At 35.7% G+C, this 21,318-nt stretch overlaps 1 protein-coding gene across 2 annotated transcripts; it reads left to right on the forward strand.

Moving 5' to 3' along the window:
• Positions 1-311: 311 nt before the first annotated feature.
• On the forward strand, positions 312-20,946 carry lysmd4 (LysM, putative peptidoglycan-binding, domain containing 4). 2 transcript variants are annotated; one of them, NM_200850.2, is made up of 3 exons: positions 312-396; positions 1,802-2,079; positions 9,510-10,787. In NM_200850.2, the coding sequence occupies exons 2-3, from the start codon at positions 1,810-1,812 to the stop codon at positions 10,041-10,043; spliced, it is 804 nt and encodes a 267-aa protein (NP_957144.2). In that variant the 5' UTR covers positions 312-396; positions 1,802-1,809; the 3' UTR covers positions 10,044-10,787. The 2 variants fall into 2 exon arrangements, with proteins under 2 accessions (NP_957144.2, XP_073784874.1); XM_073928773.1 differs by lacking the exon at positions 9,510-10,787 and adding an exon at positions 19,401-20,946 and having other exon boundaries at positions 316-396.
• Positions 20,947-21,318: the final 372 nt, after the last annotated feature.

Raw genomic sequence — 21,318 nt, forward strand, 5'->3', positions numbered from 1 at the left:
GACTCACCTACTGTAAATTACTACATCCTGCCGTGACACGTAAGAAACGCCTGTGACCTCAACCACACTTAACTCTTTAAACTTACAACTTTATAGCTAACTTTTGGCAAACTCACGGTCAATCTATCATCTAATGTTACCATTTGTAGTAGCCTTCTGACATCAGGTTTTGATATGAAGCTAGACGCGGCTTACATTATCCAAAAAAAAGTATAGCGCAAGCAATCTTTTACGTAATAGGTGTAGAGAACTCGCCTTTTCCAACGAGCTGATTGGCTGGAGGACCTGTCAATCTACACCCTCACAAGCACCCTCGGTTGCGGTGTGAAGTTACTTTCTAAAATGACACTTCGGGATATTTTTGTCGGCACGATGTTGCTGTTTTTGTCTAAAAAGGTGAGAGCTATTTAGATTAAGTTCAATAACTGAGATAATTATGAAAAAGTAGGCTTTAACTTCGATGTTGATAACATGAACTTAAGCTTACGAGTGTCGGCTATTGTAATTTAACCTTTATAAGTGATTACTGTTTACATACTCTATTTTATTGATAACCTATATAAAATATGCTTTGGTTTTGTTTTAATTTGATCTTTGCTCAATTTTAGGATGACAAAATAACTTTGGAGAGAGTGTCAGTTCAAGTAACGGTGTTATTGGCTTGACTGCTGTTGTTTCGGCCAGATAATAACCAGCTTACAACTCTGATTTTCTTGTGATAGGCTACAAGTAGAAACAGAAAGCGTTCACGATATCAAACGTCAGCAGATTAGTTACATACTTATCAACAATGATACATTGTTTCGTGTTCTGCTGTGCGTTTCTCAGTTAGTTAATAACTTTGTCGCAAACATTTTATTACAACAAAGAGCAACTTTGCCTGACATGACATGATTGCAGATTATGATATGATAACGTTAATGTTGGAAAATAAAACACTTGTTTTGCACCCTAAAATATCTTATTTTTTCTGTTTTACTAGCAATACCTAACAGTATGCAACATCCCACATAGAATTTGATTTTCTTGACAGTAATGAACAGTTCTACAGTGTTTCATGTATCCTAATTAATAAACACAATTAAATAAACCCAAATAATTCCCATAGTAACAGGGGATTGAAAAAAGGTTAGCGTGAGAAGTTGCTATAAAGAGCAGTACAACAAAAATGTTCCTCTCTATTAAATGATTTGATCATATTAAGTGCTCAACAGAAAACAGTAGTTTCTTATTATTTTAGATATAAATATATATTTCTTTAATCTAACATTGTAATATATTTATTTACGAAGTGCTCAGCATAAAGCAGTACACCCCTCAAAGATCTTTCTTTTAAATTCATATTTTCTATTGGATGCTTTACAATAATACATGTTTGCATATACATTAGATTAGTCAGTACCAAAGCCAAAACTGGAACTACTCTAATACTGTATGTTGTTGGAAAATATTAAATAAAACTATAATGAACAGGAAAAATTTAGAGAAAGAAAGAAAAAATAAAATTATCATTTATTATAAAATATAAAATTATTAATTATTATTGTTAAAATTAAACAATAACTCATTTGAATCTGTTTATTTCTAAAGATTTTAGATTTCCGAACTTATTTTACTAGATGTAACTGTTTGATAAAGTGCATCAAAATATCTAAAATATATATTCACTGAGAAATTAATAAAAAAATATATATTTTTTTCAACAGGGGATGTACTCATTCAAATAAATACTGATCCATTTAACACTAATACAGTATGTATGTAAAGGGACCAAATGTTTATTCTTTTTAAATGTGTCTAGTTGCAGTGATGAGGCGTGGAGATCCTCCCCCTCGAGCCTTTCAGGCTCCAGTAGATGTACATGCCAGTGCAGATGGCCAAGTGTATATGTTCAGGCACAGACAAGAAGAACCGGAAGCGTCGTCAGAAGATGAGGAACTCAATGTCATGGAGCTCAGGCCTAGGAGCAGAGATTCATCCTCAAAAGAGAAAGAAGGAGTGGGAGAAATGCTCTTGCTGGAACGGGACATCTCCCATGAGGACAATCTCAGCAAACTGGCCCTTCAGTATGGATGCAAGGTATCTTGTTTAATTGTTTGGTTAATTTTTTTATTCATATACTCTACTCTTAAAAATAGCAATCCTTTCTGTTGTCTAATTGTTGTTTGAAAAATTGTAAACATCTCAATAACCTTTCCACTGCACAAAAGGTTCTTTAATGTAGAATAACGGTATTGAGATTATTAAAATGTTCTTCATACTAAGTAAAACATGGTTCTTTTAATAACTGTTCACTAAAAGATTCAAGGAGCTAAAATGTTTTTTCTATGGCTCCATTGCAAAAAATAAATAAATAAATAAATAAAAATAAATAAACAAATAATAATAATCTTGAATTCTTTATTTTTAGAATTGTAGAAACTTTCCATCGGCCAAAAGTTTATTCAAAAGCAAAAAAAAAATAAATTTATATTATTGAAATGTACTTTATGTTAAGAAAAAACAATATTTTATGAACAGCTCACTAAAAGGTTTTTTGGAAAACGAAAATGCTTATTGTATGGCAGCAGTGTTAAAATTAGTTTCTGAAAGGAAACTTCAAATTTCAACTCTAATTAAACACACCTGTTCAAGTTAATCAAGTCCTACAGTTTAAAGGTGCAGTATGTAGCCCAGTGGTTGAACTAGATATTACACTCCTAATTCAAAACACTTCTTCACCCTGCACTTCTTCGAAGACTCCATGCAAGCGCAGGTTGCCAGATTGATGAGTGCCAGATTGACGAACCTACACCACAAGCAACAACATGCGAGTGATGCGACAAAAAGGAAGCTTTACCTTGTTAAATGAGTCTTTGTCCAAATCATCATCTGAAATTTCTATTTTAGAAACAGTTTCTATATTTTGTGTCTGAACAGCAGTCTAAACTACTATGGAAATGATTACCCGAGGTACTGATGATGTGCTTTTTTCATTGTTGAGCTAGCAGTGTGAGCTGGAACATAATTTTACATGACATTTATTGTCAAACTAAATCCAGCAACAGATAGTTTACCTAAGATCTTGAAAATAAAATAAGTGTATTTGAAAATAAATTTTAGAACTGCAACAAATAACCAACAAATATCAGTCGATCAGCATGTACTTTTTAATAAGGTTAAAGTTTAATATGTATTAATTAGATTCTTAACATTACTGTTACGTTGGAGTGCAGTGAGTGCACTATTCTATACTTCGGAATGGTTTTTAAATATTTCTGACGTGTTGCATCTGGTACAGAGAGTCAAATTGCTTGTCGCTGCAGTCTTGTCATGTGACATGTTGTTGGGACATAGTGTTATAATGTATGCTGCTCAGCTAATGTTAAAATTTTTAATATTTGTATTAATACTAAGGGTGTCACGATCCTCCAAATCCTCGATTCGATTACATTTTCGATTCTAAAGGCACGATTCGATTTTCGATTATGAATAATTAATTAATTAATGACCAATTAATTATTTGTAGCCTGCCGTTTAAACAACCTGACCTGCATGGTCTTTGTTTTACCCATGAACAAATCATACAGTAAATGAATAAAGGCAAGATACACACATAATTACCACCTGTCAATCACTTTTTATGCGGGACTCATGAATAGGCAGTGATCTGTGTCGTTATAATGGCGTCGGTAAAAAAGAGGCACAACCAAAAGGAACCAGTCAACAGTATCTGAGGTGTTCGCTAAAATGACTAAGTACAAGTGAGTGAAAAATTGAAGCAGTCATCTGACTGCCTGGACCTGCTGTCTCGAGCGCAAGGCTGTATGGCGTCTGTGTGGTCACGTGGTGTGCAATTTCAGAGGTAGAGAGGAAAGAGGGCTGCTCAGAAATGCCACACGCCACTGTGGATGTCAAATCGTTGTCGTTCTAAAATGCCATTTAAAAACAAAGACAGTGTAAACAGGGCCTGAGTGTGTACTTTTCGCGAGCGGATTTGCAACGGGGGCGGGCGGAGGATCGCGATGCCGGTGTTATCTATCGGACGAACCGTACGTAATACGTACATAGCAGAGCTTGCAAAACTGTGTTTTTTTGTCGACAACACGAACGTTGTCAACATAACTCACTGGAAATCCAAAATGCTTACACACCGGCGACTTCATTGGAAGAGAGGGTTTAAGTTCTGTCGACGGGTCTCCTGCTTCTGCAGTTTAACAAGCACTTCAACAAGCCTGTTTTTTTCCCGCTTGGCAAGCTAAGCTGACGTGACATGGGGGCGTGGCAACATCGACGATTCTATTTTTTGATTCGATAATCGAAATTGAGCATAAATTTTGATTTATTTCGATTAAACATCGAAATCGTGACACCCCTAATTAATACTGTAGCTAATAAAAAAACAAGCTGTGGAATTTTTATAAGTCTGAATCTGCATCTTATTTCGGAGGCTGCTGCTGTCCTGTAGAAGTTGCACTCGTATTGAAGCAGTCTTCAAGATGGAAATGAAGTTTTTTTACAAATACAACCCGGAGTGCAGAAATTTTATTTGGTAAACTGGCTGTGCGTGGGTTATAGAGACCAAAACAAAGACACACTATTAGAAAGTTTATTAGTTTTTTACTTTAAAAAAAGAGAGTAAATCCATTGCCTTGCAGTAAAACCAACAAGTTGAAAACATCAGTAAACCCATTGACTTAACTTTTATAATTATGCACAGTTTCATTCATTCATTCATTTTCTTTTTCGCTTAGTCCCTTTATTAATTAGGAGTTGGCACACCGGAATGAACCGCCAACTTATTCAGCACGTTTTACGCAGCGCATGCCCTTCCTGCTGCAGCCCATCACTGGGAAACACCCACATACTCTTGCACACACTCACATACACTATGTCCAATTTAGCTTATTCAATCCACCCGTACCGCATTTCTTTGGACTGTGAGGGAGCACCCGGAGGAAACCCTCGTAAAACACAGGGAGAACATGCAAACTTCACACAGAAAAGGCCGACTGACCCAGCTGGGGCTTGAACCAGTGACCTTCTTGCTGTGAGGTGATTGTGCTACCCACAGCATCACCGTGCTGCCCCGCACATTGGTTGTTTATATAATAATTTTAAGACAACAAGTTTACTCTCTTTTCTTAAGGTAAAGTCAACTAATCGCTTTTTGCAGTGCAAAACAAAGACATATTTCAATTTGATGTACAGAGAGGTCATGTTTTGATGGTCTATTGATCTCACGCAATCACGTGATGTGATTTCACAGTTCAGAGTTCCCCATCACCAAGCTTGAACTTTGGAACGCAGTGACATGAGAAACTTGTCGGATCAGACTCGAACCAGTGAGCCTCTTGTTGTGAGGCGATAGTGTTATCCATTGAGCCACGGTGTCGTTCTGGGGCACACACACACAGTGCAATGTTTGGCCTATATTAACCTGGACAGCTGGAATAAAGTACATTCTTTTAGAAGTGCGCTGTAACATGTACGTTTGAAATTAAACTTCTAAATAATGTAACTAAGATATAATAAATACAGTAGAATTAAAATATTAGACATTAGAATTAAGAATGTTTTTCTTTGGTAATGATTTTAATTCCTAGTGATGAGTTGCGGCTGGAAGAGCATCCGCTGCGTAAAAAACATGTTCTGGATAATCTGGTGGATCATTTCGCTGTGGCAACCCCTGATTAATAAAGGGACTAAGCCAAAAAGAAAATGAATGAATGAATGAATAAATGATTTTATAACGTGCATACAAGGAACAGATGCGTGTGGAATGGACTTTCAAAATTTAAACTAGTATTTTGATTTTCAGACACAATAATATGCTTAATATCACAACAACTAAACCTTTTATTTACTTTGAACTTAAACATCAGCAAATCACAAAAAATATCTTTTACAAATTTCAAAACAATGACATATGTGCTTAAAATGTAATTATTAAATAAAAATTAGGCTATTACTATTATTATTATTATTATTATTATTATTATTATTATTATTATTATATTATTGAACATTTATTTGGAACTACAGCACTAATGTCATCACTGTATTAGCATTTGTAAATCAAGATGAACATTGCTTTATTTTATCTGCCAGGCTTTATGTCTTGTCACTTTAGACTGCAATCATCAGCAGGCTACAAACATCCTTATCTTCAAATGTCTTCAAAACAGCAAAAACTATCGGACTATCAGTTTAAAAGATAATCATTTTTGCTGCTGATGAGTTTTAAAACCTAATACAGGGAAGGCACTCCTTTTAATGTGCAGACAAGGAGCTAGTTGTGGGCTATTGTATATTAGCAAAGATTTTTTGTTAAAAAGATAAACCTTTTGGGGATTTGAGCTCAGTCAACTAGTCGAATACAAAACTTCAATTTGAACATTCAAACTAGTACAATCCCTTCTAAATAAATCAGCAACAACTTGTTTCCTTTTCATATAAACTATGATTTAAAAGGCAAGTTATAGTAACAATTCAGATACTTCTGCACCATGGCATTTCTGACATACAGTAGTTAACTTGGTCACTAGCTCACCAGGTACAATATGGTATAGTTACAGGATTTAAGAGTGGGTGTGAAGAATGCAACTAGAAAAGGCCAGTATGTTACATAAACGTGATAACATTTGAACTCAACATTGATTGACAACTTTGCAGTGTGAACTCCTGGTGACCCTTAACACTCTGTCAGTGAACACAATTTTACAAATGCTGTCTGGGAAATGCAGAAATCTTTTTTTTATTTGGTATCATCATATTTTATTAAAACAAATCTCTCTCACCAGTCCCTACCTCATACCAGCATCTAGTACCTTCGAGTTTGCTGTAGGGGCATTAACTGGAGTTGAAACTGAAGCTGAACTACAGTTGAAGTAAAAAAATAAAATAAACACCTAAAATTACATAAAAATGCAGAGGAACCATTGGATAGTGTAATGATATAATTATGTTAATCAGTCTGTATGGCAGGGCTCGACAGTAAGTACTGCCTAATGGTTTTGGGCTAGTGTACGAGATGCTCAGACAGTAGACGGGATCATTACTGGTCCGATTGAACTAAAGTTTATTTTGCTGCAACTGTTTGTCACACCTAGACATTTGTTTCGGAACCTGTTCCATTTGCCCAGTTTGTGCAGTTTGTTTGGCATATGTGAGTCCCGCAATCGGTCTAAGATCGCCAACATGAGGTGGTCTGGGCTCAATTGAAATATACTCTGGAGCGGATTGATTGTGGTGAGAAAGCAAACCGATAAAACAAACTAGTAAACCAATCTATATCACAGTGCAATATAATTGTGTAAAGCCATATATACAGCTATATGAAAAGAGAAATAGGAGTAGGGCAGGATGTCATTCCTACCGACAAATGTGTTTCATGTTGAATACAAAAGTGAAAGCATGCTAAAATATTATTGAGTGCTGTCTATCCGTTCGAAAAATTTACAAATTACCATCTGATAATGTTTCCATATTTTAATCTTATAATATTTTGTAGGCCTATTGTTTTGCTCATTTCTGCACTGACACCTCGAAAGTAAGATCAACATTGATCTGCTTCATGATCAGACTGCAGTCTAGCTTCATCTTTTATTTCTCTATAACTGAAGCCTATAATGCAGAATTCTAGCCAACGTTTTTTTTTTATTTTTTAATTTATTTATTTCTTTTTTTTAAATAGATTGATTAATTCAGTAGATAGATTTTTACAAAACTTGACAACTGAAATAAGGCTATGTATGAGAAAGTCTTACCTTTCTAATTCATATTTGGTGACAATGTCTGTGGGTGTCAAAATTAAAGTGCACATTTTCACTTTGAAAAAAAAGTATATAGATTAAAAAAAAAAAAATATATATATATATATATATATATATATATATATATATATATATATATATATATATATATATATATATATATATATAACGGGAACATGAAAAGAACACTGGAAAAAAAATATTCAAAGATGATTCCTTGGGTTTACTTACATTTTTTATGTTAAGTGGTTGTAAACTATTTATTTGGGCTGAATTCAAACAAACGGATTAAGTTAAATACTATTAAACTTAATTTGTTTGTTGAAATTCAACACAAATAAATTGTTTGCAAGAGTTCTGCATGCAAAACTTTTTTTCAGTGCATTCCAAAAATAGCTCATCTAAACACCTTCATTATATTATTGTCTTATTTAGATTAAGATGAATCATTTGTTTAATGATATCTATGTAAACATAGGCACTGTTACAAACTAATAATATTTGTGTATTGGCCATTTATTTGCACAACAGCAGTGCTTGGGGCACCTTAAAATGTAAAGTTACAGTTTTAAACGGATAAAAAAATAAATAAAATAAAAAAAACAATGTCATTTTTATCTTTTTGTAATCAACAAAAAAAACTTAAATAAATAATTAAAAACAATAGTGTTATGCCATTATAGCATTATGCCTATAGATATTGTGTGTTTAGTCTAAAGGCAACAAACCAAAACAACAGTGGTGCAACACAGGACTGTATTGTATAGTGTTTTCTTAAGAAGTAACATCCCCACCTACTGGCCTTGTTGTCGATTTATCAGATCTATGGAAATGTGAGGTGCATCCCAAATCACTTACTTATGCACTACTCCATTTTGTAGTTTAAATAGTGTAAGTAGTGCGTTTACACTGAAAACTCTAAAAATAATAAGTGCACTTTAAATACCTGGATGATGCACTTATTCAACTGGTAAAATGAAGTGTATAATGATGGACACTTCACACACTCAACGACTGCAGCTTTGCTCATTTAGCGGAAGGGGCGAAGCTATCGGGCGCTAATGTTGAATAACTTTATTTATTTTGGATGATGAAAGCAAAATTCTTCTACGAGAGTGATTATAGCACCTCCCGATGGTGAATGCTGTTCTATTTATGGCAGGTATCATTTGTTAGTTTGGTCATTTATTTCAGATTTGGCAACCGGCAAACGTCATTAGGGAAACGGTTTAAATTTCCGCTTAGTAAAAAAACATTAGTGCTCCATTTGGGATGACACTAAGTACATATACTATGCTGTTGAGTGTATAAGTGCATAAGTACATAGTGCATGGGTGCATAGTGTATAGTGTGCCATTTGGGACACAGCTAGGATCTTGACATTATCATATGTACAGTGTGCATAAAAAAAATAAATGTTTAAGATACTATAGCATTTTAGCATAACCTAACAAGACCCATTTCAGTGTCTCTAATCAAAATTTTTATTTTCTAACTTCCATTATGTGCGCATAAAACAAAAAAAAAGTGTAATTAAATGTTTCTGAGAAACATAAATACATATTTTACTTGACCATCTAATTTAAACGTGCCACAAAGCATGCAGGAAACAAAAAAAAAAAAAAATTGGCACAGGATCATATTCTTTAAGATCCAGGTTTACTTTTGGAGTCTTCATTTTTAAGAGTGTAAGCAGAATTGTTTGTATAGATTAGATTAAGGGCATTTAAAAAAATTATTTTTTACGATTTCCAGGTGGCTGACATAAAAAGGGTGAACAACCTTTTTCAAGAGCAGGATATGTATGCACTGAAGTCTATCAAAATCCCAGTAAGAAAGCATGGCTTGCTAACTGAGGCCATCTCTGAGCTCAGGACGCCCCAGCAGAGACCTTCCCATGATGCAGCACCATCAAACAGTGCTATGGCAAGTGTATCAGGAAGACCCCAAGTGCAGGAATACACCAATTATCTTAAAGAGGTGGACAATGATATTGAGCGTCTGATCCAAAACACAGACAATGTAGAAGAAGTGTTTTCTGCAAGTTCCAGGGTATCTAGAGGATGGGGATGGAGAAGCCAGCGTTTGCGCAGTAATGGTGCAGACTGGGGGATCCAGTGGTGGAATGCTGTTATCGCCATGCTACTCATTGGCATTGTCCTACCAATATTCTATGTGGTATATTATAAAACTAAAGACAGTGGTGAATCTGCCGTGGACAATGTAGGTGTCAACATATCTGTTTCTACCTCAAACAGTACTAGGGAATATAATGGGAAGTCACCTTGAGGAAAAAGAGGTAGTGAGGCCTTTGAAATTTCACGTTTGGTTTGATGCCTATATTTTTGTGCTATTTTGTAGTTAAATTTAGTATTACATTATGTCGCCAATACACACATATCATTATACATTTAAGTAAAAAGATTACTCCTCAAAAAAAGGGCTCAAATGACTGGAATATGGTACAATCCCAATTTATTTTGCACAAAATAGAGCACATTATCCAAAATTTGTGTTCTACAGAAAATGTTATGTTTTAAGAGAAAATTATATCAAATGAGATCATGAGTTAGCATTACAGTATAAAGCATTGCAACTCTTATTGGTTTTATGGGTGCTCTTATTTTATTGTATTATGAAACGGTATTATGTAACAGCCTTTTTTAAAAAATCATTAATATTTATGTACTGGCTTGGTATATCAATGTTTGATAAAATGAGTGGAATAATAGCAACAAAAGCAAAACAAAATAAGCCTTTTTCTGTTAACTTCATACCTGTTTCTCTGAATGCATTGTGTGCTAACTCTAATATGTATCTTTGTTTTGATTTTACCAGAACACTATTGCCAAATGGCTGTATTAATATGAAAAGGCAACTGTGCCAAAGCATAGATGTGTATTAAATAACTGTTTGTTCAGTCATTAAAAGTGCAATATCAATAGAAGACAAATACCACAGGAAGAACTAAATTCATGGGCAAATGGACACATTTTGACCTTTGGACCATGACAATAAAATATATCTTTTAAATCAGAGTAGTTGTCTTTTTTTATTAAAGATGTGTATTGCATGAGGGTAAGAGGGTAGGTGAATAAAAATGTGTGAAAGCTGAAATGTGATGTTCTTGGAACTTAAAGCACCTAAAGATAACATGTCAGCCATGTCCTACATGGTTGTGCAGTTTAACTTGCGTATGATCCAAATGTCACAGGTTCGAGTCCTGGCACTGGCAAGGATTGTAGGAGAGAGGAGTGAATAATCTACACTCTTCAATCCTCAATACTGCGACTGAAGTGAGTACCTTGAGAAAGGTACCCAACTCCCAATTATTTACTAAGCAGCCCACTGCTCCAGTGTGTGTTCACAGTGAGATCACTAATAGATAGAAATGTTTGCTAAATACTTAAACCTAAATGTCAATTGAACAATTTCAAATGTTTGCCCTTGAGTGAGAAGGATCTGGCTGCAGACTGACTACACATGCACTCTATAAAACTATTGGATTTTAACGTATGCACCTACCCTGCCCATAACCCTACCCCTCACAGTTGCAGGGTTGTATACTGAAGAAACTCCCCAACCCTAAACCCAGCAATCAAAGTTATTAACGTCTACACATTCCCCACCCCTAAACCCAGCCATCACAGTTATTAACATCTACACCTTCCCCAACCCTAAACCCAACCATTACAGTTATTAACGTCTACACCTTCCCCAACCCTAAACCCAACCATCACAGTTATTAATGTCTACACCTTCCCCAACCCTAAACCCAACCATTACAGTTATTAATGTCTACACCTTCCCCAACCCTAAACCCAAACATCACTGTTATTAATGTCTACACCTTCCCCAACCCTAAACCCAAACATCACTGTTATTAATGTCTACACCTTTCCCAACCCTAAACCCAAACATCACAGTTATTAATGTCTACACCTTTCCCAACCCTAAACCCAACCATCACAGTTATTAACGTCTACACCTTTCCCAACCCTAAACCCAACCATCACAGTTATTAACGTCTACACCTTCCCCAACCCTAAACCCAACCATCACAGTTATTAACGTCTACACCTTTCCCAACCCTAAACCCAACCTTTACAGTTATTAATGTCTACACCTTCCCCAACCCTAAACCCGAACATCACACTTATTAATGTCTACACCTTTCCCAACCCTAAACCCAACCATCACAGTTATTAATGTCTACACCTTTCCCAACCCTAAACCCAACCATCACAGTTATTAACGTCTACACCTTCCCCAACCCTAAACCCGAACATCACAGTTATTAATGTCTACACCTTTCCCAACCCTAAACCCAACCTTCACAGTTATTAATGTCTACACCTTCCCCAACCCTAAACCCAAACATCACACTTATTAATGTCTACACCACTTTATACTAGACACGTTTGCCATTGTACTATTATTTCCAACCCCAGGAGGGTGATGCTGAGTAGGCTAATTGTCATGACAAAACGGATGTGAGTTGGATGGTGGAATTACTAAATTGGTTGTGGATAAATCTTGAGAAAGCTCATGAACTTATTTGGGAAAATATTCTCTTTTAAGTATTTCCACCCTCGTGTCAACAACATCTCGGTGTGATATCTCGCTTGGTTCAATAAGATCTCGATAACTGCAAGTTACACCTCTCTAACTTATACAAGTTTCGCCCTTTAATGTTACGCCCCTGTCTTGCAGTGTGCAGACAGATACACTTGGATGCGAGTGGTAGCCTATGCAGGGTCTTGGATCCTGTCTTTACAATGTGTAATCTTAAATCACTTCTTCATTTGTCACACAGTTAAGAGCACCATTACATACACATCATGTACACTATTTGAGGCTGTAGCGAGTTGCTTTGTGTGTTCTGTGGCTGTATGTATAAAGAATGTAATGAGGCAGGATTCAGGATTTTTGTGTGTGCTGTATTTTGTGTGTGCTGCATTAAACCAGTCAGCAAGGTAGCCCATGTACACATTGTAGTAAGCTACTAGTTTTATGCCATTTGACTACTTAAGCAATTTAGCTAGGTAGCCCAGGCACTCATATAGTATTTTAGTGTAAAGCCAGTTGACAAAGTAGGCAAGAAGCACAGTCTAGTACAGTAATGTTAAGCCATTCAGTAAAGTAGCCCAGGCACACAAAGTCCAGTAGTGTTAAGCTATTTGGCAAGGTAGTACACATAGTCTAGTATGTTAATGTAAAGCCGGCTGGCAAAGTAGCCAAGGTGCACAGTGTAATACATTTGTGATAAGCCATTCAGTAAAGTGGCCCAGGCACACAAAGTCTAGTACACTAGTGTTAAGTCATTTGGCAAGGTAGTACTCATAGTCTAGTACATTAATGTAAAGCTGGTTGACAAAGAAGCCAAGATGCACAGTCTAGTGTTGTAGTGTTAAGCCATTCGATAAGGTATAGTAGTCCAGGCACACAAAGATAGTAAAACATATGGCCCCATGGATCAATCTTGAAAAAAATCCTGTTATGTTTATTTCATTCATCTTGTCTGAATCAGCTCTTATATGTGTATATATGCATGTTTGCTAATTCAACAATTTGTTTCTACACATAATTAGGTTTCCAAAGGTTTTGATTCGTCTTTTTGTTATCCTGCTTTGTTGAGGCCTACATGTACATTATGTTTGCCACAGCAGTGTGTTATTCTAAGACATGACTGTGAATATATTGGGAGTAGCAAGTCTCTGTACTTGCTCTGCACCAGTAATCAAACCACAGCAGCGTAGCATATCTATGCCTAGTGTTTTATGCTTTACTTGCTTGCAAAAAAATTTTGTCATGCTTGGATCTTATCTAGAAAGGAAAAGGCTACCAACAAAATGGCTGTATGCACATAACCCATTTACAGCTATATTTTCTATCCCAGAGCATATGTTTTCAATTGTTTTGAACTGTAATTCCAAGTCTTTTTTCATTGTCTTATTTTTTTTACTTGCTCATTAGTGTGAATCAGTGTTATCTAATATTACAGTTTAATTGTCGAATAATCCTTATTTATTTTCATTTTAAGTTTAACCAATTTTATTGTTTTTGTAATCTTATTCCTTCTGTGTATAGTTAGTGTTTAGTTTTTGTAAAACTTTGTTTTGCTTTCTTATGAAGTCTATTTCTGTTTTGTGCAATACAGTAGTTGCAATTTTAAAAGGTCACATTTTATTTTGAGGGTCCGTATGTTGAATTTAAGTTGCATTGCATTTACATGATAACTAATTCTAATTAGATTATAAGTAGACTGTTAGGTTGGGGTGGGGATAGGGTTAGTGTAAGTTGATATGTATTTGCAAAGTTTCTTATAGTCAGTTAAATGTCTGTTAAGCAGCAGTTTCAACCAGTGGCGCCTGCAGCCGCACGGCTATACGCACTGTGCGTACCTACCATTAGAGAGCAGGAATTAAAGCAGTTTTTTTTTTTTTTTATGACATAATTTAAATTGATTATTAAACAGTATACACTAAAGAGACAAACTACAGTTGAAGTCAGAATTATTAGCCGCATTTGATTTTTTTTTCTTTTTTAACTATTACCCAAATGATTTTTAACAGAGCAATGAAATGTTCACAGTATGTCTGATAATATTTTTTCTTCAGGAGAAAGTCTTATTTGTTTTATTTTAGCTTGGATAAAAGCAGTTTTTAATTTTTTAAACATAATTTTAAGGATAAAATTATTAACTCCTATAAGCTAATTATTTTCGATAATCTACGGAACAAACCATAGTTATACAATAACTTGCTTAATTGCCATAACCTGCCTAGTTAACCTAATTAAACTAGTTAAGCCTTTAAATGTCACTTTAAGCTGTATAGAAGTGTCTTGAAAAATATCTAGTCAAATATAATTTACTGTCACCATGGCAAAGATAAAATAAATCAATTATCAGAAATGAGTTATTAAAACTATTATAATTAGAAATGTGTTTTAAAAATCTTCTCTCCGTTTAACAGAAATTGGGGAAAAAATAAATGCTAATAATTCAGGGGGGCTAATACTTCTGACTTCAACTAAACGAAATTTATTTTAAAAATACTTTTTTTTCCAAGAAATATATTTTAGTTTGAGTCCAACTGTGCGGGTGGATGATTTTTGGTCAGTGGAAAATAGGGATTAAATTAATGCTTCACTATTGTATCACAATCTTCTTCACTTTTTTTCCAGTTGTATGTGCATTTTTGTTTCTAAGTAAAAGTACATTATATTCCACTCAAATACACTCATCCTCATTTACCTTCCCACCGTGACACATCAGAGCAGAGAGCACATGAAATCAAACGGCTGCTCAACTCCTCATCAAACAGGATGATCACTCCATCAAAGACCAAATGTGGCATATTTTTAGATCTATCCGGATACATATGGAGATGCTGTTTCTGCCTGACATTGGCTTCCCATTTTTTTTTCTGTCCAACATTTAAGTTTCTTTGTCTTCACTAGTTCCATCTACTGTTTTAGCTCCTTCCCTTCTGCTGGCTCCAGCTTTGCCTTGTGCTACCAAGTTAATGGCTTGACCTTGGTGTTAGGCCTATACCCATTGCCATCACCTTGGCTTTGTGATCTCTCAATTCCACCATTGTCCATCATCCACTGGGTTCTGCTTCAATACATAACTGTTGTATTATCACAGACATTCAGACCTCCACACGTTTGGCTCCACTGGACTTCTTAATTATCTTTGTTCCCATAGTCTCCTCCTACAACAGTTGAGTGGTCGATGTAACCTCCAGTACATACATTTCATATAACCCATGATGTTGTGATCATTTATACTCCTATGATCTGTCTATGCTGCTCTGGCATTAAATAAACTCAGAAACAATAGTCAGTGAGGTTTTTTACGGTCCAATGTGTCGAGTTTTTTCGCCGATGTTTTGTGTTTACCAGAGAATCATCAAAATATTTAATCAAAAAGTACCCAGCAAACAATTTTGTGTTTTATAAACATCTAATATACATCTAAACGTAGACAGCTTGGCTAAAACAAGGCTAAATTTGGGCTGTCAATGAAAATCTAATAGACGTCTAAGAATAGCCCAAAAATAGACTAGTTGTCAAATAGACAGACTAGACAGACTTTATATGTGTAGTCATTCATTTCTGTTTTTTTGATAGTCTAGTTTTGGCCTATTCTTAAATGTCTGTTAGATTTTCACTGACAGCACAAATTTAGCCTTGTTTTAGCCTAGACGACCGTGTTTAGACATCTATTAGACATCTTTAAAAAAGAAAATACTTGATGGGTAAACATAAAACAACAAGTGTCCATCTTGAGTTCCTCCACAGGACTCTTGTTAAACCCACCAGCCTCACTACGCTACCACATTTCTTGATCCCACCTACATTCATCATCATTACCAAGCCGACCAATCACAGATCTGGCGAACAGCATTGTCCCAATTTGTAGTTACATTTTTTGAAAGGTACGGCAAAGGGTATGCAACTGTGTGAAGGTTACACCAGACCATTTGTGTGGACTTGACACAGAAGTATAAATTGGATCTTTTTGGCTTCTGCTACTAGTTCCTCCATGGGATCTCCCACCACCAATTATTTGAAGACTGTTCCGCACAGCTGCCCACTTCTTGTTTATGGACGTTCACTTCTACTTTTCCTATGTATTGATTCTTATTACTTTTGTTGCCCTTTTTCCACTCATAATTTGTTCAACACTGATTACATGGTTGGTTTAAATTTACAATTCAAATTCTCATCTTTAAATGGAGGTTCTCTTAGGTTTTTTTCCTATTTCTAAATAAAAAAGTTTGCTGCTTAGATCCCATGCCTCATTTTCCTACCTGCTGTGACAAACAGTGGGTTATGGTGGGATGAAACATTTCTATTTTTGTTCATATCAAAAGAGAATGTTAGGCAGACAATATCAAATGTAAAAGAAATGTAAAAATATCTGAACAATATTTTTGTCTTTTCATTTATTAAAATGTTCTAAAATATTGTGAAACAGTCAACTTGCATTTGAGTTTAGTGCTTTAAAAATCAAAAGAACTTTTTTAGACGGGGGAAAAAGTATTGTTAGCGTTTGTTCAGCAGCTGCTTAGACTCAGTCCCATGTGATCTCACAACCTGAAAGCTTCATCTCACAGGCACGGCTCACAGAAACAGGCGCTGCTGTGATCCTGCTCCAGGCCCCACAGCTTTGGCCCCGTGCCTTCTCCCCGTCTGCGTCTCGGCTGCTGCAGCACAGACTGGGGGCGAGCGGACCACCCCTTTCTTTGTCTGCAAGCCCAAACCGCAGTTATTACGCAAACCCTAACGCTCCCAGAGCAGTTCTTATTTGATCTGTTTCATAGTGATTTTTTTTTATTTTTGCATGATCCAGGATTTAGGAACATTATCTCAAATGTTGAGTGTGGGTTAGAGTTAGTTTAAGACACTGATGTATCTTCAGCAAGGATTGTAAAGACTTAGCACCTCCATGAAAAGGTTATTAAAGGAATAGTTCACCCAAAAATGAATATTTACCCACCCTCAAGTGGTTCTAAACCTTTATGTGTATAAAGGTATAAAAGTTCATAGTTTAAAGGGCCATGAAAACCCCCTCTTTCGGTTCAAGTCTACCTCAGAATTTTTTCAAAATAAGGTTTATGATGGGCGTGGCATGGGACAATAACCGTTTTCAAGGTATACAGCGGTTTGGAAAAGTCTAGGTTTTAAAACTGCCAAAATTTCCTGTAATACCGTTCCTATGGTATGTTTAAGATTTTTTATTTACAATTTTTTGTTTTTTAGGACAACAGTATCTCCAACAGAAAATATATCCAAAAATTCATTTTTATTGTAAAGAAATCTGTGTTTTTGAAACAAATAAAGACAGCAGAAGTCAATAATTAATTTGAATTATTTAGCATGACATGTTTACTGCTCCAAAATATTATAACTCTTTCAAAAAATAAAATATTGTTATTTATAGTTATATTTTAGAGCAGTAATCACAATACCATGATACCATAAAACCGTGATATTTTTATCAAAGGTTATTATATCTTCAGAATCTTAATCCGGCCCATGTCTAATGGGTGTAGAGCTCTGCGAGCAGAGGGAAGAGTGGGTGTGGCTGGCAGAGCAGGGGAAAAAGAGAGGAGCAAACAACTGTTGTCAGTTGGCTCACAAATTGAGACACAAACTGTAAGGAGACCCATGATTCTACAGTTTACAAAGTTAAAATACAAAGAAATAAACAGATTTAATGCCCTGCTACATTGGTTATTCGCAATTTCATATACACATGTCGCCGAAATGATCTCACCCATTTATTGGCTCTCGCAGCTTGGCAGGTCTGCCTTGCCTTCGGAAAGCAGTGCTCTCATGAATAATAAGAAGCAGGGTCTTCTCATAGGATAAGAAAACTTTGCTACATCTGTATAAATAATATTGAGAAACCGACGCATCATCACTCCACTAGCAGATGCACGCTAAATCACCGATTTTGATCCCATTAGATAAAATTAGTTAACAAACACTCAAAGTTGTCCAGTTTTCCCCACGATTATAGCTGACAGGTGCTAACGTTGTTTTAACTGATAAAAAAACTATTATTTTGGAAGTCAATGGTTACAGGTTTCTGACATTTTTCAAAAATTCTTATTTTGTGTTTAAAATAAGTAAGAAGGAAGAGTAAATAGTCACATACTTTTCATTGTTGAAAAAACTATTTCTTTAATAGTGGATTTGTTTTATGATTCAAATGGTTCCAAATGAAAAATAAAATGGTTCTTTTAAGAACTCTGCACTAAAAGCTGCTGTGAAGCAATAATTATTATGAGTTAGTTAATTAGTTAGTTAGTCTACGTAATTGTATTTGTCCACGTAGGAAAATTTCACAGAGACTTCTGACATTTCAAGATTGACATATGTATATACAGTTAAAGTTGAAGAATTATTAGCCCTCCTGAATTATTAGCCCACCTGTTTATTTTTTTTTAAATATTTTGTTTAACAGAGAAAATATTTTTTTCAACAAATTTCTAAACATAATAACTCATCTCTAATAACTGTTGTATTTTATCTTTGCCATTATAATGACAGTAAATAATATTTCAAAAAAAAAATTTCAAGACACTTCTATACAGCCTAACTTGACATTTAAAGGCTTAACTAGGTTAATTATGTTAACTAGGGAGGTTAGGGTAATTAGGCAAGTTATTGTATATCGATGCTTTGTTTTGTAAATTATTGAAAAAAAAATAGCTTAAAGGGGCTAATAATTTAGAATTTTAATGAAAAAATTAAAACTGTTTTTATTGTAGCCTAAATAAACCAGATAAGACTTTCTGAAGAAAAATATTATCAGACATACTGTGAAAATGGGGCTGCACGGTGGTTCAGTGGGTAGCACATTTGCTTCATAGCATGAAGGTCACTGGTTCGAGTCTCGGGTGGGTCAGTTGCCGTTTCTGTGTGAGGTTTGCATGTTCTCCCCCTGTGTTTGTGTGGGTTTCCTTCGGGTGCTCCGGTTTCCCCCTCAAGTCCAAAGACATGCGGTACAGGTGAATTGGGTAGGTACCCCTACTCCAAATAAAAATCCAGTCCACTACCCATCAACTGCTACTGAGGGAGGAGGAATTAAAAACCTAATTGCTTGTGATGTAATTTTTTTTCCAGGTCTTACACACCTGGAAACACACCACAGCTGACCTGATGGCAACAATTGGAAGTTGTTTGATAAAGGATATCTCTCATCATGGACAATCTTGATAGCCTTGTTCAGTACTTTTTCTTTGTTCTGTATAACTTATCAATGCTCTTTAGTTTTACTTCCAACAACTTACTGGCTGTTGTTACCACCTTCCCCAGTGACCTCTTCTGGTCCTCAGAAGCATTTCCATACTAACAAAAAAGCACTATACAAATAAACTTGCATTTAATTGCAAACTTGCTTTTGAAACCTTTTTTTTAAGTTTAAAACATTTGATTGGCTAATATGAGAGGAATCTTAATTTGATTTGTGATTTGTGTTTGTACAGAAAAGCTTTGTTTTCTTTTGGGGTCAATCTTGTGTACTTATGGGACAAATCATTCAATCTGGAACAGTGAAAAGATTCAAACACTGTGGCTTTAAAGACTTTGCTCACTTTTGAGGTTGGTAGAATGCCATGTGGCCCCAAACAGCCCTGATCCTTTTTTCCAAGGAGCTTTCAATGCTCATCTTCCTGTCGGTTTTGTCTCAGACTCGTTTGTCTCCATGCATGTGTCACTGGTTTGATGGCACTGTGTGTGATATCCACCAGAGGGCAGCCTTATCCTAAAGTTGCAGATAAAATGAAAGCATTCCAAGCCGTTGATTGTTATTTACAATACGCCTTAGGAATTGCTTTCATTTGTCCCTTGAAACTTTTTTGCGCATAGCAATTTTAGGCTTGGTTTATGGGAATGTATACATATAGGTTTAACAAACATACACAGACACACATTTGAATTATGATATGCAACCAAAGCTCAGAGTGCATATATTGTTGATGTAATCCAAGTGCTGATTTTGTTTTTGTAGCTTACTACTGTATGTATGTATATATGTGTGCTTGATAAGCACAGTTACTGCAGGCGCTGGAGAGAATAGGGGGGTTTTCTTCTCCCAGGGGGATTGAGCAGACACAGGGTAATTTGTAGTGAAATTTCCAGCAGGGTTCGTTTTGCAGGTGGCTGAGCACACAGGGCGTGGTGAGGAATGAGAGAAGCAATTTGCTGTCTGAAGGCTTTGAATATAAGCATTGTTGCACAGCAGCAGGTTGGGTCATGAGGCGATGGGCTTTCAGATGAGGAGCGTTTTCATAGCAGGAAAGGTGGCAGGGGAAGAGAGAGAGACCAAGACAAAAGGCTGATCCTTAGAGAATGATCTGCTATAAAGATACATTTGCATAAGTAGTCTTCAAATAATATGAATCTAGCCATGGATGATTACTTTGTGTGCAATTTAAAAGCACCAAGTCACACACCCAACAGGGTTAAGAGAAATCCAGATCCAGAGGTAATGTAAATGTTAGAGATATGAGGCAGACTACCATGTACTTGAGGTAAATACCTTGAATAGATATGGGATATGAGCTAGGAGGTGCTGGGAAAGGTAGAAGGAGTTAAAATGTGGTTTAGCCGAACACTGAAGTGAGATCATGTAAAATTAAAAGCTGACTTTATAAAATTAAATACTGACAAAACTGAACCCCTTCTTATTGGGACTTAAAGTGTTTTGAAAGCTGATAATTTTACAATAGATATTGTTACTAGCACATTTCTTCCTTCTGTGCTGGTCAAGAGTTTGGGTGTCATCTTTGATCGCACAGTCATTTGAAGGTCACATCAATAATATTAAGGGTACTGCATATTTCCACCTGCGTAATATCACTCGTCGCTGCCCTTCTCACACAACCAATAACACAGCAATTCTCATCCATGCATTACTTTAAGTCTTGACTATGGTTATGCACTTCTCACTGGGCTTCCTTCTAAACCTCTTTATAAACTCCAATTGGTTCAGAACCATGCAGCTCGTGTCATCGACTTCATCTCATAAGCATATCACACC

The sequence above is a fragment of the Danio rerio genome, chromosome 18 (assembly GCF_049306965.1).
Source record: "Danio rerio strain Tuebingen ecotype United States chromosome 18, GRCz12tu, whole genome shotgun sequence".
In the NCBI taxonomy this organism is placed as follows: Eukaryota; Metazoa; Chordata; class Actinopteri; order Cypriniformes; family Danionidae; genus Danio; species Danio rerio.

Bases quoted from the DNA above. Each gene is read 5' to 3' on its own strand.
- lysmd4 (NM_200850.2), top strand. From the start codon at position 1,810: ATGAGGCGTGGAGATCCTCCCCCTCGAGCCTTTCAGGCTCCAGTAGAT. The intron at 2,080-9,509 runs GTATCTTGTTTA...TACGATTTCCAG, and splicing joins CCCTTCAGTATGGATGCAAG to GTGGCTGACATAAAAAGGGT.